Source organism: Vitis vinifera, chromosome 4 (genome assembly GCF_030704535.1).
Source record: "Vitis vinifera cultivar Pinot Noir 40024 chromosome 4, ASM3070453v1".
Taxonomy (NCBI): domain Eukaryota; kingdom Viridiplantae; phylum Streptophyta; class Magnoliopsida; order Vitales; family Vitaceae; genus Vitis; species Vitis vinifera.
The window spans coordinates 22158590-22176678 of record NC_081808.1 but is presented as its reverse complement, the minus strand read 5'-3'; the positions used below and the strand labels follow the sequence as shown (position 1 = coordinate 22176678).

Below are 18089 nucleotides of genomic sequence, written 5' to 3'. Positions count from 1 at the left end.
ACCGGTTTGGAAGCTGCCATCCCCGTCTTTGAAGCTTGTCCAAAGTTAGGACTTTCTCCCAAGAAGCCTCCCAAGCAAAAAAAGCAACTTTGGTTGGGACCTTGTCCACCCAAATGCTCTTTTTCGGGAAGGTAATGACATTAGACCCTGACAACAGCTTGTAAGCATCTCTAATCCGAAAGCGGCCGCGTCCCTCTTCTTTCCAAATCACTGCGTCCTCTTCAAGAGAAATCCTCAAATCCCTCAACAAATGCAGCAACTCTCCCAAAGCGTCCAACTCCCAATCATTAAAGTTTCTAGAGAGTCTTATATTCCAACCTCCTTGACCGAGGCTAGAATCCCACATCTCATTTACCGAGGCGTTCCTTTGGACCGCCAACGCAAACAACTGGGGAAAAGCTTGGGACAGCACCTCATTTCCGCACCAATGGTCAGTCCAAAAACTCACCTTAGTCCCCTTTCCCACTTTGAACTCTATATTGTCCCAACACCAAGACGAATCCTTCAAGATATCCCTCCAAACCCCCACCCCAAACGTTCCGCGGGCCTCCTTTGTTCTCCAACCAAAACCCAACTGGCCATACTTCACCCCAACCACCTTCCTCCAGAAAAAATTTTCCTCAAAGGCGAACCGCCAAATCCATTTCCCCAACAGAGCCTTATTCAAAAGATCAATTTTCCGAATACCTAGACCCCCACTCTCCTTTTGGGTACACACCACCTCCCAATTGATTAGATGGATCTTTCTTTCCATACTTCCCCCTCCCCAAAGAAAATCCCTTTGAAGTTTTTCAAGTCTTTTTACAACTAGCTTAGGCATGCGAAAAAAAGACAATTGGTAAATCGGCAGGCTGGCCAAAGTGCTTTTGATGAGGGTAATCCTCCCACCCTTTGACAAATATTGTCTTTTCCACAATGCAAGCCTTCTTCTCATTCTTGCTTCAACCCCATCCCACATAGCCATGGCCTTGTGCTTGGCTCCCAAGGGCAGCCCCAAATAAACCGAAGGGAGGGTCCCCACTTTACACCCTAACTCCACCGCCAACATCTCAATGTCTTCCACCTCTCCAACCGGGATTACTTCACTTTTAGCAAGATTTATTCTAAGACCAGAGGCTGCCTCAAACCACACCAAAATCCAGCTTAGGTAGGTAATGTGATCTTGCCTTGCTTCACAAAAAATGATCGTATCATCAGCAAATAATAAATGGGAGACATTTATCTCCAATCCCCCCCTCCCTTGAATGTTACAACCTGAAATGAAGCCCCCATCAACAGCCCTTCTTAACATAGCGCTTAGAACTTCCATACCCAACACAAAGAGGTAGGGGGAGAGTGGATCTCCTTGTCGTAACCCCCTAGAATTGGGGAAATAACCAGCTGGCACCCCATTGACCAGAATAGAGAAGTTTGCCGTTGAAATACACCACCAAATCCATTTCATCCACCGGTCCCCAAAGCCCATCTTTCGCATGACCTTCATGAGGAAGTTCCAATTAATACTATCATAGGCTTTTTCAATATCCAGTTTACATATCAGCCCTTTCTCTTTGCGTTTAAACCAATAGTCAATCACCTCATTGGCTATGAGCGAGGCATCTAAAATCTGTCTTCCCTTCACAAAGGCATTTTGGTCCGGCAAGACCACCTTGTCTAGCACCTCCTTAATTCTGTTGGCTAGCACTTTGGCCAAGAGCTTATACACACCCCCAAGCAGGCTGATGGGTCTGAAATCCCCCAAGTCCTCAGCCCCTCCTTTCTTAGGAATGAGGACAAGGAAAGTAGAGTTAAGGCTCTTAGCAAACGACTTGTCTTCAAAAAACTCCTTGAACACGTCCACAATTTCCTCTTTCATGAACTCCCAACAGAATTGCCAAAAGGCCACTGTGAACCCATCTGGGCCTGGGGCCTTATCACCATTCATCCCCATCAGAGCCGAATGAATCTCTGCCTCAGTAAATGGTTGTTCCAAACCTTCAGCTTCAGCATGGCTTAACCTTTGGAGCTGCAGCCCTTCTATATCAGATTTCCATGATTGGTCCTCTGACAACAACTGCTGAAAGGCATTCACAACCCCCTCTCTCACCTCCCTCTCCTCCTCCAGCCACCTCCCATTGATTTTAATCTTATCCATGGAGTTATTTCTTCTATGAGCATTAGCCATCCGGTGAAAGAAGCCCGTATTCTTATCACCTTCCCTCAGCCACAACTCCCTAGAGGATTGTCTCCAATGCGTTTCTTCCAAAAGAACCCAATTCTTAAAGACCTCCTTAGCCTCTATTTTCAACTCTGACTCTCTTTCTGTTAGACTCCTGTCACTTTCCACCCTATCCCAAAATTCTACTTGTTGCAAAGCTAGGTTTTTGTTGACTTCCACCCTACCAAACACATCCCTGTTCCAAGTTTTGATTTTATCCTTCAGAATCTTCAATTTTGTAGCCAATCTGAAGCTAGCCCTCCCCCTCCCCCCCGCCTCCTGCCACCATCCCCGAAGGAGATCCTTAAACCCCTCAACTTTGAGCCACATGTTTTCAAACCTAAAAGGAGAGGGGCCCTTTCTGACCCCTCCACCTTTCAGTAAAATTGGAAAGTGGTCAGAGATGGGTCTGGGCAGCCTGCACTGAAAGACCCCACTGAAATAGTCCAGCCAATCTTGGGTCACTATAAACCGGTCCAGTCTAGCCCAAGCTTGGTTATTCCTTCCCCCACTCCAAGAAGCCACCCCCCCTTGCAAAGGAATGTCCAGGAGCTCTAGATCATCCACCACTTGGGCAAATCTTCTCATGGCGCCAGTCAGCCTCCCCTGATTACTCCTTTCCCCAAGGTTTAGAGTGACATTGAAATCACCCCCTACGCACCAAGGATCATCCCAGATTCCCCTAATCGCCCCAAGCTCCCCCCAGAGGGTCTCCCTGTCTTCTTTGGAAAACGGACCATACACACCTGTAAAAATCCAGGTCTTCCCATCCTCTACATTCCTAAGTCTGCAAGAAATTGTGAATTGACTCATTTCCATCTCAAGGATTTCCAGGGTTCTTTTGTCCCAGCAAATCAGAATCCCTCCTGCGGCTCCCTGAGCATCCAAAGCACCCCAATCCAGGAACCTCCCTGAACCCAAACTCCTCACCAGACCCTCATTCATGGACTGAATTTTCGTTTCCTGAATACAAAACAAATCAACTTTCTGGTTTCTAATCATAGCTTTAATCACTTTCCTCTTGGAGCTATCATTGACCCCGCGCACATTCCAGCTCAAGAGCCTTATTTTCATTGGACTTCCATAATTTGGCACCCTCTTCCTTGCACAGTACCCTTTTTCTTCTTCCCCCCCTCATAATTGACTGAACATTCAAGTCTTCTCAACTCTCTTTCAAATTTCGATTTCTCCAACATAGCTTTACTGTGAATTCTTTCTCTTCTCTTCCTAATTTTAACCATGAACTCCAAAATATCTTTCTCTAAGCCCTCCGTTGAAAATCCCAGGAATTGACTGAACCTAGCCAAATCACTTTCTTCCCATCTCTCTTCCACCCATCCACCCTCTTCTTGAGATATAGGTCGGGCTAGGCACAAAGCCTTTCTATTAACCTCCATATTATCGTTACTGATCTCTACCAAATCCCAACACTTCCCTACAAACAGCTCTGAATACCCAGTTCCATTGCAAAGACTATCCCCCTTGGTTGAGTCCACAAGAACCCCAGAACGGTCGAAAGACTCCTTCAATGGAGTCCGACCAAAAGAAGAAAAGAAAGGAGAAGAAGGGTCCAGAGCCACCATTCCAGAGGAGGACAGAGCGTTATCATACCTTGCGTCTTCCTCCAACAAGGCACAGTCGGTCCTGGAGATCCCCCCCCCCCCCCCCCCATTGAGTCTCATCTCCGCAGAGCCCCCACTGACCATCCTTCACCCAGAAAGTGGAGATAGCCGCGTCTGGGCCCTTCAATGGGCTTTGGTTGCGCACCGCAGCAAAAAGGCCCTTCTCCGCCTGGGCCCTAAAAGAATCAGGAGAAGATGGGCTTTGAAATTCAGGCCCATCCCCTTTAAGCAAACTCGAAGGCCCGGCCTTTTCCTTGGGCTTCCCACTCCCAGAAAGCACCGGCCCAGGCGGACTTGGCCCAGGGGATTTAGAGGCCTTAGACCCGCAAGAAAGCATTGCTTGGCCCAACAATCCCAACCCACCCGATGCATGGGGCCCGCCTGGAGGCCCGTCTTCGCTCCGAGATGGATCCGAGGGTTGGCCCGACCTGCTGGACTAACGCTGCGTCCCATCAGCAGGAAGTCCTCGAGCCCTCCATCTCCACCGTCACGCGCTCCCCCGCGCGTGCACTCGCATCACCCCCTTCCTCCACAACTGAAGCGACGACCTTCCCTCTCTTTTCAGTCGTCGGAAATTTCATGACTGGCCTGATTTCCCACCATAAAGTTACCGTGTAGCAAGACCCTTCAACCCAAACCTCCACTAAGCTGGGAGGAGACTCACCGTTCCGCTTCACCAAGAGGCGTGCCCACTGTCACTCCTCCATTTTTTCCGTTTGATGGTCAATCGCAAGGAGTCTCCCACACGCATCCCCAATCTTCCTTAGAATATCCCGCTCCCACAGGGAAACAGGTAACCCTACTACCCGCACCCAAGCTTCATTGCTCCTTTCCTCTTCCTTCAGACATCCCGTCTCCGGACACCACTTCTCTAAACGGAGAAATAACCCCCCAAGCGAAATGCTTCCCATCTTAGAGACTTGCTCAGCCTCTGCTAGGAGCTCAAACTCCATTAAAACCTTACCCCTCTCCATTTTTGCAAGCCCTAGATTTCCTTTTAACCTCCAGATGCTCGCTAACTGGGTTCCCCACCCTCTGAGATCGTCCCCCTTTGCTGCATTATGATTCCAAGTCCCAACAATACAGTGATCAAGTTTGGATAGATTCCGACCCACCTCCTCCTTGGTGACCTCTACCCTAACTGTTGTTCTCTCCTTTTCCTTCGCCACTTTGGTCGCTTCCATATATGTCTTCGCCATGTTTGGCTTCGACCGAGACACGTCTTCCTTCTGCTTATTAATACTTCCTTCTTCGCAACCCAAACTCCGCAATATTTCCACCATTGAAACCCAGCCGCCCTTTGCTCCTCTTCCTTTGGGAATAAAAACGCTAAACCTCTTTCTCTCCAAGTCCGCAACCCCCAAACGGAGAAAGCAACCCCCTCTGTTATAGTCGCGCATCAGAGAGTACACCCTCCCATTCTCCTTCCACTCTCTTACCCACCTACCCATCCTTACATCCTCAATATTCAGAATCAGACATTCGAGGACTATCCCAAGGCTCACCGGACCTAGTCTGACCCACGACGAGATCCCTCCTTTCCTTTCCACAATCGTGGCATGCAATCTGCCTCTCCTCTCCTCCACCTCAACCTTGAACCTTTTCGATTCCACGCCGAATCCACCCTTCTTGACATTCTTCCCAGGCCTCGCATGGCTCACGCCCTCTGCGATTTCTGTCGATCCCTCATCGCCACCACTCTCTCTCTCTCTCGCGATCTTTCTCTCTCTAACCCTCTCTCTCTCTAAACTTTGTTTTTTAAACTCATGAGTTTTCTAAAGCTGGCAATAAAATTTAAGTTATTTCAAGCAGAAATCCTAAGAATGGGTGCTTGGCAACCATCCTCAAATGGTCAATGATTTTCCATTTAAAAAATCATTCATCAATATTTCTGAACAAGACTCTTGCCCCTCTTCCCACAACCCAAGTTGTCACAGAATAGAATCCCCTAAGTTCAGTGTCCATGAAAACATTTTATGGTGTCCCTTAAAAACAATGACTTGGCCACCAAATATAGATGGCAATAGAAAGATGTGAAATCTTCTCTGCAAAAACTACAAAAGCAAGCAAATATTTGAAGGTAATTATTAAGTGAGATGCAGAAGTCTTAGTTCTAATATGACTCAAACACTAACCTCCATTAAGGTTTGATATTTTTTCACACAGAATTTTAAGTAGAATAAATCATTAAACCCAACATGTCATTTTGGAGTTCAGGGACCTAGAAAGTAAGGAGTGATGGTGGTTAAATAATACTAAAATTCCATTATCCTTCTAAGCTAATTTATATGATCACACAGCACATCACGAATAAAACAAAGTAGTGGTTCAGATACATGCAGATACATGAAAGGTGTTAATAGACAGTACTTGAAGCAATGCATGGTAAAGAAACGACTTTATCAACATAAGTATTGACAGTTCCTATGGCCTTCACAGCCATCAATACAGAATTCAATTATAAAATGGGTAATTACAGTACTGGTAGTACCAATGAAAAGAAACAACCAAACAATTCATCATTTTATAATAGGATGGAGAAGAACTACCTTGATCTTTTGTATTTCCTTTTCCATAGCAATTCTAAGCTGCTCAGTTTCCTAAAAGTTTCCAAAACATCAATATGTCAAGAAGTGTACAGTGATGTGAAAGAGAGATAAAAAGATTCTAAAGCCTAGCCATCATACCTCTAAAGGCAAAAGGATTAGACAAAACATAAAACTGATCTGTTTGTGAGTTACTGATATGTCAAGAAGTGTACAGTGATGTGAAAGAGAGATAAAAAGATTCTAAAGCCTAGCCACCATACCTCTGAAGGCAAAAGGAATAGATAAAACATAAAACTGATCTGTTTGTGAGTCACTGATATGATTTTAAATTGAATTCAAAGCAAATACTTCCCATAATAAAATAAGATTTTGCACTCAGAAAAGGTAAAAAGACCAAGAACGTCATACAACCAGTTCACATCTAAAGCACAAACAAAGAACTTTTTTTTTTTTTTTTGATAAATATCACAAATATATTAAAAGGCAAAGGCCACCAAGCATACAGGACGTATACAAATCTGCCTCAAAACGAGAACACAAAAACAAAGACCCTTACCCTCCCTTAAGTGGCCGCTAGCCACTCAAAAAAACCTAAGAGTGAAGAGGACTCCTCTCCGATATACACAAACAAAGAACATTTAATGATCTATTTCACAAGATAACACATATCATCATTTGCTTTCCATGAACATAAGCATTTAACAATCAGTTTCACAAGACAATGCATATTTGATATTGCTTCTCAATGAACGTAGATGATGTGCAAGACAATCTAGAAAGCATATTCCTTAAGGAACAACCATTCAGATGCATACTTCATTTGAAAGGTAACTGCCAATCTCTCATTGTTTAAATAGATATGCTGGAATCTATAGTTATAAGTATGAAGCAGTCAAGTAATTATCCAATTGTTGCTTCCAAAGCTACCTTTGTAATTTGAAAGCGCATAAACTTTGCAGATTATTTTGAAGAATACTTTGAATATCTGGATGCTTATATATGTAGTCATTAGTATTTATTTCCGGGTGCAGTGCTCAAGATCCTGAGAGAAAGGGAAAAAGACCTATTTATAATGAAAAGAATATGAGAACCTTAATTGAAGGTGCTTTTATTGGTTCACAAAGACTATAAAGGAAATTGAGAATGAACTACAGTCCCACAACAACTACACCAAATAAAAGCAGGGTAAACAGAAAATATCAAAAACAAAAAAATAGTTATATCACTCAAGATGGTGAATCAAACATATTATGCAGAATCCATCAAATTACACAAATAGGAAAAGTTATGCATGTCAAAAGGAATTTTTGAAACTTTAATCAAGGTAGCATTTGCTCTGCCATGGATTAAGAATGCTGTAAATTTTCTGGGTGACTAATAAACATAAAAGTAAACAACCATGTGCTTCAAATGACAAGACCATACCTCATAAGGCCAACCATCAACAACAAAGACATCTAAGGAGAAGCCATCAACAGTGGAAAAGGCATGAGCTTCTTGAATATTTAGTCCAACCTCAGCAAGTATGGAAGTCAACTGGAAAATAACATAAAAGTAATTGTATTTTAGCAACAATATTAAGTGAGAAGCATTAACAGATATAAATGGATAGTTTCTTGTATAACAGAAACAACAGAGAATTTCAAGGGATCTTTATAGAAATATGAATGACAATAGTTTTAAGTAGAAGAGTTAAAAAAGATATATGTCTCAAAGAAATGAACTAAAAGTTAGGAATTTATAAATGTAACAAAATCACTGTATCAAATGTTGTATTTAAAAGTTGCCCTTCACATCAAAATTCCATATTCCAATTTTGCTCCTTGACCTTATATGAGAACAAACACCCTTAGAGAAAGAAACAAAAAGCCCAAAAACCCAAACCAACACCCCATCACCAGTCAGTCTTGATCCCTCACTTCCACATCCATTTTGGAATTGCATCCTTCAGAGAATACTCTCATGGCTGCTAAAGAAACCTAATGTCTCAAAATCAAAAACCTAAAATTGAAATAAAAATTAAATAAATAAGTGTCTGTTTGGATACACTTTCTATTTTCTATTTTTAAAATAAAAAAATATTTGCAAGTTTTGTATAAGATACAAGAACTCTAACAGGCTTATATTGAAAAAGTAATGATTTTAAAGACTATTTACAAAAATTGAGGTATTAAAAAAATTTTAATATATCAAATTTTAAAATTTCTAGAAGTGATTTTTAAAGATACAAGATAAATCTATACTTTTTATAAAAAAGGTTATACTTTCATATAGAAGTTTCCAATTCTAAAAACAAAAAACCAGAAGTGTATCCAAATGTATACCAAACATCTCAACACTGACTCTCAAATCTGTATTGGAATTATGTCCTTCAAGGAACATTCTCACGACTGATGGTTCTAGAGCACTCCCAACCCTCCATTTTCAAATCTATTTTGGAGTTCCATCCTTCAAAGAAGACTCTCATGACTGATGCTTCAAGAACCCTGATTTCCCAAAACCAAAGGGCCCAATCATCTAGCACTCCTATCCCCCATTCTAAAATTCATTTTGGAATTCCATTCTTCATGGGCCATTCTCAGGATTGCTGCTTCAAGAAACCTAACTTCTCAAAAACAAAAAACCCACAAAAAGCACTTTCAATACAACCTTATCCATAGGAGAACATAAATCCTTCAAAACCCCTCATGGAATACAACAAGCATATATGAATATAGATGTTGTGTTCTTGGGTAAATGAATTAGTCAACTACCTGACTAAGGAGTTTTGGCTTATCAACTGTTGAAAAGGTGATCTCGTGCATAGTCCTGCATGATTTTTGTTTACAAAAAAACACCAAGTAGAAACAAAAGTAATTTCAGCAGTCAATAAAAATATCAATAGTTTCTGAACATGAGGAGATTTCTGTCTTTTTGCTTTTTTTTTTTAATAGGCAAAGAAAGATTTATCAGAAAAGCACCTAACATAAAAAAAAAAAAGGGTGCAGCCCATGTACACAAGTAGTACAAAAAGGACACTGATGGGCAAGAAAAAAATACCCACAAGGCTCACAAACACTGAGGATTCTGAAAATGAGGATATACCATGAGCAACTTTGAAAACGTATAAATTGGTACGAAAACATGATAACTATTGAGTAAAAAAAATTGCAAAGACATGCTTAAATAACAAGTAGGCTATGCATTGGAAAGGCAGTTCCTTGTCCCAAAGATTCAGGCAGAATTTTTCCTTGGATTCACTTGATGACATGTGTACGGTAGGCTGCCTAGGTAGCACATTTAGTTCCTTTTACTCTGTTACATCCTTGTATATTCTGTATGCACTTGGGTTGCACCCTATTGGTGTATTTGAGCATTTTTGCTTGGGATTCTACAAAGGTGTTCAGGCTTCTTAACATAGTGATTAATCTCATGATAATGCTCAACTTTTAAAAATTTTTTACCTCACCAAAGCTGAAGTAGAATTCACAGTGCTATCACCATCTTCAACATGAATTCTATTAGCTTGGAGTGCAAGCACTTCAAGATTCGGAGATGAACCAAATGTGGGTGGTGGATGGATTCTGGGAGAGTGAGAGAGGGAGAGAGATGGTTAAATCAATGAAAATGAAGTATAAAAAAGTTGACAAGAAAAAAGGAAAAAAAATTCAAAATTAAAGCATACAACATGGGTGAATACTGAACAAGATTGAATATATACAATACATACACACACAGAGAGAGTATACCCTTGTCTGCTAGAGTAATTAGAATAACTTTGGGGATCTTCTTTCATTGGACTCTTTGAATAAGCAGAATCAACTGAATCTTCATAAGAGGCAGAATGAACCTGAATAAAAAAGTCACAAATAAACAATTATGCATGCACTAAAGCTCTGAACCATTAATATTCAGTTTGTGATAAAATCGGCAAACAAATATTTAACTTCCACAAAAGCCGCCTAGCCTTTTAAAAAAACCAAGAGTACAAATATTTTATAAAATGAAAAAAAAAAAGAAAAAAGCATCCAACAGAATCCAGTATAAATAGAGAATATCATAATGAGAAGGATAAAGAATAAATATTCACACAATTTTCCTGAAGCAAAGATAGGGATCTTCTTTCAGGTTCTTTAAACATTTTATATAAATTTCACAAAGAAATAAACAATCTTCCCTCCCCTTTTTACATTCCTTGTTCCCTTAACTAATTTAATGTGACCAAACTCCTTAAAACCAGTTTGGAACCTCATATCAATATGCATGGATCTATAGGTTGAAGAGCCTTAGTGCAAGGTTCCAAGGCATAATCTAATATACTCCCAGTGCTTCTACTCTGCTAGACAGGGATTGTTACAACTTCAATTCAAGTGTGGGTGCAAGAATACCTAATTATAAACCAAACCGATCATATGATCTTTTTCACAGTATGGATTAGCAGTTTAATACAATTAGAAGATAAATGTAAATAAGATCATCAAGTACCTGCACAAGGCGAACTTCAAATACTGGTCTATTAGCAGGATCCTCTGCCAAATGAAGTAGTCTCTGATGTGTGAGTACATCTTCTGCCCTTTCCACATTCACATCCAATACATATCTGCATAGAAGCAATGCACTAACCCTATCAGCATTGGAGATAATCCAATTCTAGCATGAAACTTGAAACTAAAACCGAAAATTGTAAATGCCATTATATATGTTTGCATATGTGCATAACTTTGATCACTGGAGAAGAAGATAATTATAATTGCCAATAGAACTTGAGAATTGAACAAATCATAAAACCATAAAGAAACGCTCCAATTGGTTGCCGCTAATTCTAAGGAAAATGAAAGAGAGTTCGAGGGGACAAAAAAAAAAAACCAGGTTCGGGATCGAGTTTTGTTTTCCTTGTCCTACCATTTCTAGATCAATAAACTTAAAATTCCCTAATCAAAAGTAAAAAACTAGGGTTAGGTCACCTGGCAGGGAGTCGATTGAAATGAAGCCAAAGCTGATCATCGAAATCAGGGAGTTTGGCTTCTTCACAATCGGACTCCTGGATTCGGCGAAGCACTTCGTTGAAGACCTCGAGTTTTTGCCTATGATGTCGAGGCTGCGCATGCGACGAATCAACGGCTCTACTACTGCAACTCTCGGTGTCATCCATCGCCATTGAGACGAACAAACTGCAACCGAAATGGAAAAAAAACTAATATGAATTACTGAGAAAAACCGCCGCTGCAGAAACAGCAAGTATAGTCGGAGACGAAGCGGCGAAGAGAAGATAACAGGTCATGACAATCTGTGGCTTTGAAGAGAGAGGGTGAAGGAGGCGAAGAAAAGGCATCGGATGACTGACGAGTGCTGACTGTGAGAGAGAGAGAGAGAGCGCGCGCGCGCGAGCGTGAGTGTGGAGGGGGGTTGTGTCTGCGTGGCTCGGTGCAGTACGGAACGTGTAGTACGAAGGATGCCCAAGACCCCCAAGTTACCAAGCCGGCCCATGGAGAGTGGGTCCACTTCATATGCGAGGAGGAGTTCTACTTTTGGTTTATTTCTTTAAATGGCCCCCCATTTATAGTGGGTCCTTTTCACGTGACATATCCGAAATGGAGGGTTTGCTCGTTTTGTTTATTATAATTTATTACCGAACATGTGTCCAAAACCATCCCCATAGTTTTACTGATGACGTCACATAAGGTTTTCGAAAATTAGAATAATCCTTAAATATAATTTTTTAAAATAAAAATTCAACGACGAACATAAATATGAAAATTATTCTTTTTAAAGGTATTCTAAAATATATTTTTTTTGTATTTTTAGTTGTTTTTACATGATTAATAAAATTTATTAATTAAAAAATGAGTTTTTTTGTAATTGTACTCGAAACCGTTTAAGTGGGCCCGGAAGGACTTGGGCACCAAGCCAATGACACAGCCATGGACCCATGTCTCAGAGGATGCTCCAAAAACAAATAAACAATCAAAATTCAAACCAACAAACCCATAAATGAAAAAGACATCATAAGGATCTAATTACTCATATTTAAATTATGCAATCTGCATTTAGTGGATGGAATCTTGTGTCTTGGATTATGCGGCCTCCCCCACTGGGGCACTTCCACATTATCCAAATAGCTGAGGTGGAATCCACATCAAAACAACGTGGAATAGTCTGACGTGGCGAAAAGATGGGTTTTCAAAACCATTATTTTTACATCAAGGGCAAGTGGGTACAGCTCCAAAGTAGCCGTCTCTTGAATATTTTGACTTTAAAAAATCTTATCCACAGTACAGTATTATAAAAAGGAAAATTAAAAATAATGTCGGTTTACCTATATGTATCATGTATGTATATATTGCACAGCAGCAGCGGAGCATTGGTTTGACCTTGGGCGAGAAGGTGGGAGGATCTTTGAGGGCCAGGCCCAAATGTGAAGCAAATATTTGGGCGTGAACGCTAAAGAGATTTTATGGGCCACAAATCGCTATAATGTCTCCAAAAGAGAGAACAAAACGGCGTGCTTTGTTCCTTTGAGAAGTTTGGCTTAATTATAAACGGAATTGTTACTAAAATTGATGTTGTTAAGGTTTAATATGTTCATGGGAGGAACAATAAAGTTGACGGTGATGGCTTTGGGGTTCGCCATGTTCATTATATTACATGGAGACAAATATGGGCCCATTCAAGCCTAAGTTTGAGGCGGAAAACCCTTGGCTTGGCCGCCCATTAGCACATCTTTACCCTTCAACTTTTTATATGTGAAAATTTTAAAAGAAAAAAAAGCATATTTAAAAAAGAATTTAAATCGGACATATCATTAGTTTATGCATAAGGTGGATGGCCATTGTGATAATGGCTACCAACTTGGCTAAGAAGTACTAATGACTCGTACAAGTAATATTACCTAACTCAAAACTTTGATTGGAGAATGATATTTTAAGAGAAGAATTTTCATTTTTTTAGATGGTGTTTGTTTTTTTACTTAATTTTAAATAAAAATTTAATGTTTAATAGTATTAAATATTAGGTTATTTGTTTTTGTAGTATTTTATTTATATTAAGTAATAAAAAGTAAAAAAAACCAATATGTTATTTTTTTTATTTAGAAAAAGTTATATATTTTGGTTTTTTTATTTTATTTAGGTGGTATTTGTTTTTTTGGCTTTTTGCTGAAAACAATTTGTTTTAAGAATTTAGGTTATTTGTTTTTCTACTTTTTCATGACTTATTATAAACTTTTTACTAAATAAAAAAAATCAAAATATACAACTTTTTCTAAATATAAAAAATAATATATTGGTTTTTCTTTACTTTTTAATAATTAACAGAAATAAAATACTATAAAAACAAACAACTTAATATTTAACACTATTAAGTATTAAGGTTCTATTTAGAATTAAGTAAAAAAACAAACACTACCAGTAAAAGTTTATAATAAGTCATGAAAAAATAGAAAAATAAATAATATAATTCTGAAAATAAATTGCTTTCAATAAAAAAACCAAAAAAACAAACACCACCTTAGTCTTCGTTTATTTATAGTTTTATTAATTACAATTATTATTTAATCTTTCATATGTGGGTAAGGTTAGAACATGTAACAAGTCCAAGGTTCAAATATAGTAGAAAGTAGCAAGTACAAGTTGCAAGAATAGTGAAAGAGTGCTAAGATATAGTTTCCATTCCATTAGCTATGCTACTTTCATGAATCATTGAAACCACTCTCTATTCAACAACTTGTGGATGTGGATGGATGACAACAGAGATTTTTTGAAAGAAAAGAGTGATAAAAAATCTACCTCCGCCTCAATTGTAAGGGGGAAGGATTTATCTTTTTTAACTTTTTTTTTTATATACATTTATTTTCTAATATAGTGTTTAGTTTTTATTTAAAGGCATAAATGCATCTTTGTTCTCATTATTATTTGTCATATTAAAATTTTATTGTTGACTTTAGAGTTTGAAAGGAAGATCATCTATCTATCTATCTATCTATATATATATATTAAATACATTTACATCATTATTGATTTAGAAGGAAAATCTAAAGTTCAATATGAAAATTGACTTATAAAAAATCTAATAAAGGCTCGATCTAAATAATGATTGAGAAATAACTCAAAAAGAAATCTTACAAAAAAAATATAATATAAAAGAATACTTAAGTAAACTAAATTTATTTTAGCAGAGAATTCAACAAGAAGTTGCATATTTAAATGCAAAGGCTCAAAGCCTAACTTCAAGAAATAGATAAGAAGATTGATCAAAGAAGATTAACAGTTAGAAGACTCCAAAAGATTGTCACCTATTACAATTAGAGTTCCTTGTCGACTATAACAATGAGAGCAACATGAAAGATAGAAAAACATACTCATAAGAAAAAGAACACATTCTCATAAGGAAAAGAACATATCACTAAATGAACCAATGGGTATATCATATATGAAATGTAAAAGGCTATAAAAAATTAGACTCTCAACATGGATCATAAACTGCAACACTAGACAAAGATTAGACTCGACAAAAACAAAGACAACTCTGATGACGAACATGTTGGGAATCCCGGATTACTTTGTTTTCATGCATTGGATCGTGTAGAGTGTATGCAAATCTATTCTACGCTCTCTAAATCTATCGCAACAGATAAACAACTATTCAAAAACAATAAGAATACCATAGAAAACATAGGTTTAGAGAATAAAACCACATACTTTTGATTTGAATGTTCTTGGATTGATTTTAATTGATGTAGATTACTCCAAAGTCATAGTAGATTTTGTAAACCCATGATCTTCTGTCCAATGACTCGAACCTTGATCTTGGCACACTTCCGGTGGGAAGGAAAAAATGGTGGAGGTTATGGCTTTCAATACCTTTGGATAGTGGAAAACCAAAGTTATAGAAACCCTAACTCCTATGGGGTATTTATAGGGTTCCTAAGTGGACTTAAGTGACTTGAGCCCACATGGGTTTGAGTCACTTAATCTCGCCCAAAATGGGTTTTAATTGATTAATTAACCTAATAAGGCTTACTAATTAATCAATTAGCCTAATCCAGATACCTTGTTCACTTACCCTTATACAACATTGCGTAATTACCAAAACACCCTTAGGCATAAAAGTGAACCTACAACCAATCCAACCCTCATAATCCGTGCCAACAAGGTATATGAGCTCAAAGTGGCAACCATAGGGACCCATGAGGATACTGGCTCCTTCAGAATTCAATTCTAAAGTTGATTCAACATCCCACTATAGAGAATCAACTGAACTCCGATATCCTATGTAAATAACAACGAGACACCAAGTGCTCGGGTCCGTGACCTGTTATCCATTCACTATAAGAAAAAACGTTAACCATGACGCTTTTTAAGTGTCAAGAAATACATTCAATGGCGCTTCCCCAAAGCGTCATCTACTAGCCTATCATAATAAGTATTTGCCTATAATGACGCTTCTAGAAAGCGCTATTGAAGAGAACCTTGACGCTTAAAAAAAGTGTCATCATTAGTCATATCAAACTGCATTGACACTTTTATAAGCGCCATTGTTGAGTAGAAGAAACCTTGACACTTTCTATAAGTGTCACTATTTAGCAGTTTCAAATATCGAACTATAAGAACACTTCTAGAAATCACCATTGAAGAGAACCTTGACACTTAAAAAGTGTCATTGTTAGTTATTCACACTACATTGACACATTTATTAGTGCCATTATTGGGTTGTATAAATGTTACTGGTGGTTACTCTCATTCCTTGACACTTAGTAAAAGTATCAAGGAAGATAATTGTTTAATTTTAAATTTAGTTTTAATCTAATAATTGTTGCACCTAATTTTTCACTTGCTATTGAAATAATGCATACACATAAGAAAAAAAATTATGTACCAATGAAATTAGTTGTTGCACCTAATTTTTCACCTGGTAATACATTTCCAAATTGCAGTATTTAATCACAAATAGAGAACTTGTATTTCATAAGTAAGAAACACAAAAAAGCTAAAATATATTAAAATAACAAAAAAAAAAGTCATAACTTTAATGTTTACTCCCTTAACATAGTCCATTTTTTCTTTACATGCAACCCAATTGTGCTTTGGTATTCAACATACTCCTTCATGCTAGCTTATCCAACTACAAGGTTAATTTCCCAAAAAGATGACCTACATGCACAAAAAACTAAAATCAATTACAATTTCAGAAAAAGATATATAAATGAATACTTCTAGAAATAGAGAGAAAGAAATGACAATGAAAATATAATAGGAAAACAAATGTGTATACCAATTGACATATGTGACCCTAAGAATAATTACAACAAAATTATTTATAGTTTTATTAATAGGAAAACAAATTGCTTCCAGCAAAAAGCCAAAAAACAAACACTACCTTAGTCTTCATTTATTTATAGTTTTATTAATTATAATTGTTATTTAATCTTTCATATGTGGGTAAGGTTAGAACACGTAACAAGTTCAAGGTTCAAATATAGTAGAAAGTAGCAAGTACAAGTTGCAAGAATAGTGAAAGACTGCTAAGATAAAGTTTCCATTCCATTAGCTATGATATTTTCATGAAATCATTGAAACCACTCTCTATTAAACAACTTGTGGATGTGGATGGATGATAATTGAGATTTTTTGAAAGAAAAGTCAAGAGTAATAAAAAATCTACCCCTGCCTCAATTGTTAGGGGGAAGGATTTATCTTTTTTAACTTTTTTATTTACATTTATTTTCTAATATAATGTTTAGTTTTTATTTAAAGGCATAAATGCTATCTTTGCTCTCATTATTATTTTTCATATTAAAATTTTATTGTTGATTTTAGAGTTTGAAAGGAAGATCATCTATATATATATTAAATACATTTACATCATTATTGATTTAGAAGGAAAATCTAAAGTTCAATATGAAAATTGACTTATAAAAAATCTGATAAAGGCTCGATCTAAAAAATATTGAGAAATAACTTTAAAAGAAATCTTATAAAAAAAAAATATAATATAAAAGAGTACTTAAGTAAACTGAATTTATTTTAGTAAAGAATTCAACAAGAAGTTGTGAATTTAAATGCAAAGGCTCAAAGCCTAACTTTAAGAAATAGATAAGATTGATCCAAGAAGATTAATAGTTAGAAGACTCCAACAGATTGTCACCTATTACAATTAGTGTTCCTTGTCAACTATAACAATGAGAGCAACACGGGAGATAGAAAAACATACTCATAAGAAAAAGAACATATCACTAAATGAACTAATGAGTATATCATATATGAAATGTAAAATGTTATAAAAAAAAATTAGACTTTTAACATGGACCATAAATTGCAACACTAGACAAAAATTAAACTCGACAAAAACAAAGACAACTTTGATGATGAACATGTTGGGAACCTCGGATTACTTTGTTTTCATGTTCTGGATCATGTAGGGTGCATGCAAATCTATCCTAGGCTCTCTAAATCTATCGTAACAAATAAACAACTATTCAAAAACAATAAGTATATCATAGAAAACATAGATCTAGAGAATAAAACCACATACTTTTGATTCGAATGTTCCCAGATTGATTCTAATTGATGTAGATTACTCCAAAGTTGTAATAGATCTTGTAAACCCACGATCTTCTGCCCAATGACTCGAACCTTAATCTTTACACATTTTCGGTGAAGAGAAAAAAACGGTGGAGGTTATGGCTCTCAATATCTCTAGATGGTGGAAGACTAAAGCTATAGAAACCCTAACCCCTAGGAAGTA

The 18089-nt window shown here is 37.5% G+C and overlaps 1 protein-coding gene across 2 annotated transcripts in view; it reads right to left on the bottom strand.

The window, feature by feature from the left end:
• LOC100260791 (serine/threonine-protein kinase STY8) overlaps nt 1–11861 on the bottom strand; it is a 37961-nt gene extending 26100 nt beyond the window's left edge. For both annotated transcript variants that reach the window (XR_009465562.1, XM_059736482.1), the window contains exons 1-8: nt 11692–11861; nt 11312–11518; nt 10833–10947; nt 10097–10197; nt 9812–9931; nt 9122–9176; nt 7794–7904; nt 6369–6419 (exon numbers count right to left, since the gene is read on the bottom strand). Coding sequence is in view for 1 of the 2 variants with exons in the window: in XM_059736482.1 (XP_059592465.1) it covers nt 6369–6419; nt 7794–7904; nt 9122–9176; nt 9812–9931; nt 10097–10197; nt 10833–10947; nt 11312–11518; nt 11692–11834 (903 nt within the window). In the remaining variant the exon portion in view is untranslated. The remainder of the gene's footprint in view (nt 1–6368; nt 6420–7793; nt 7905–9121; nt 9177–9811; nt 9932–10096; nt 10198–10832; nt 10948–11311; nt 11519–11691) is intronic.
• Between the last annotated feature and the right edge of the window lie 6228 nt (nt 11862–18089).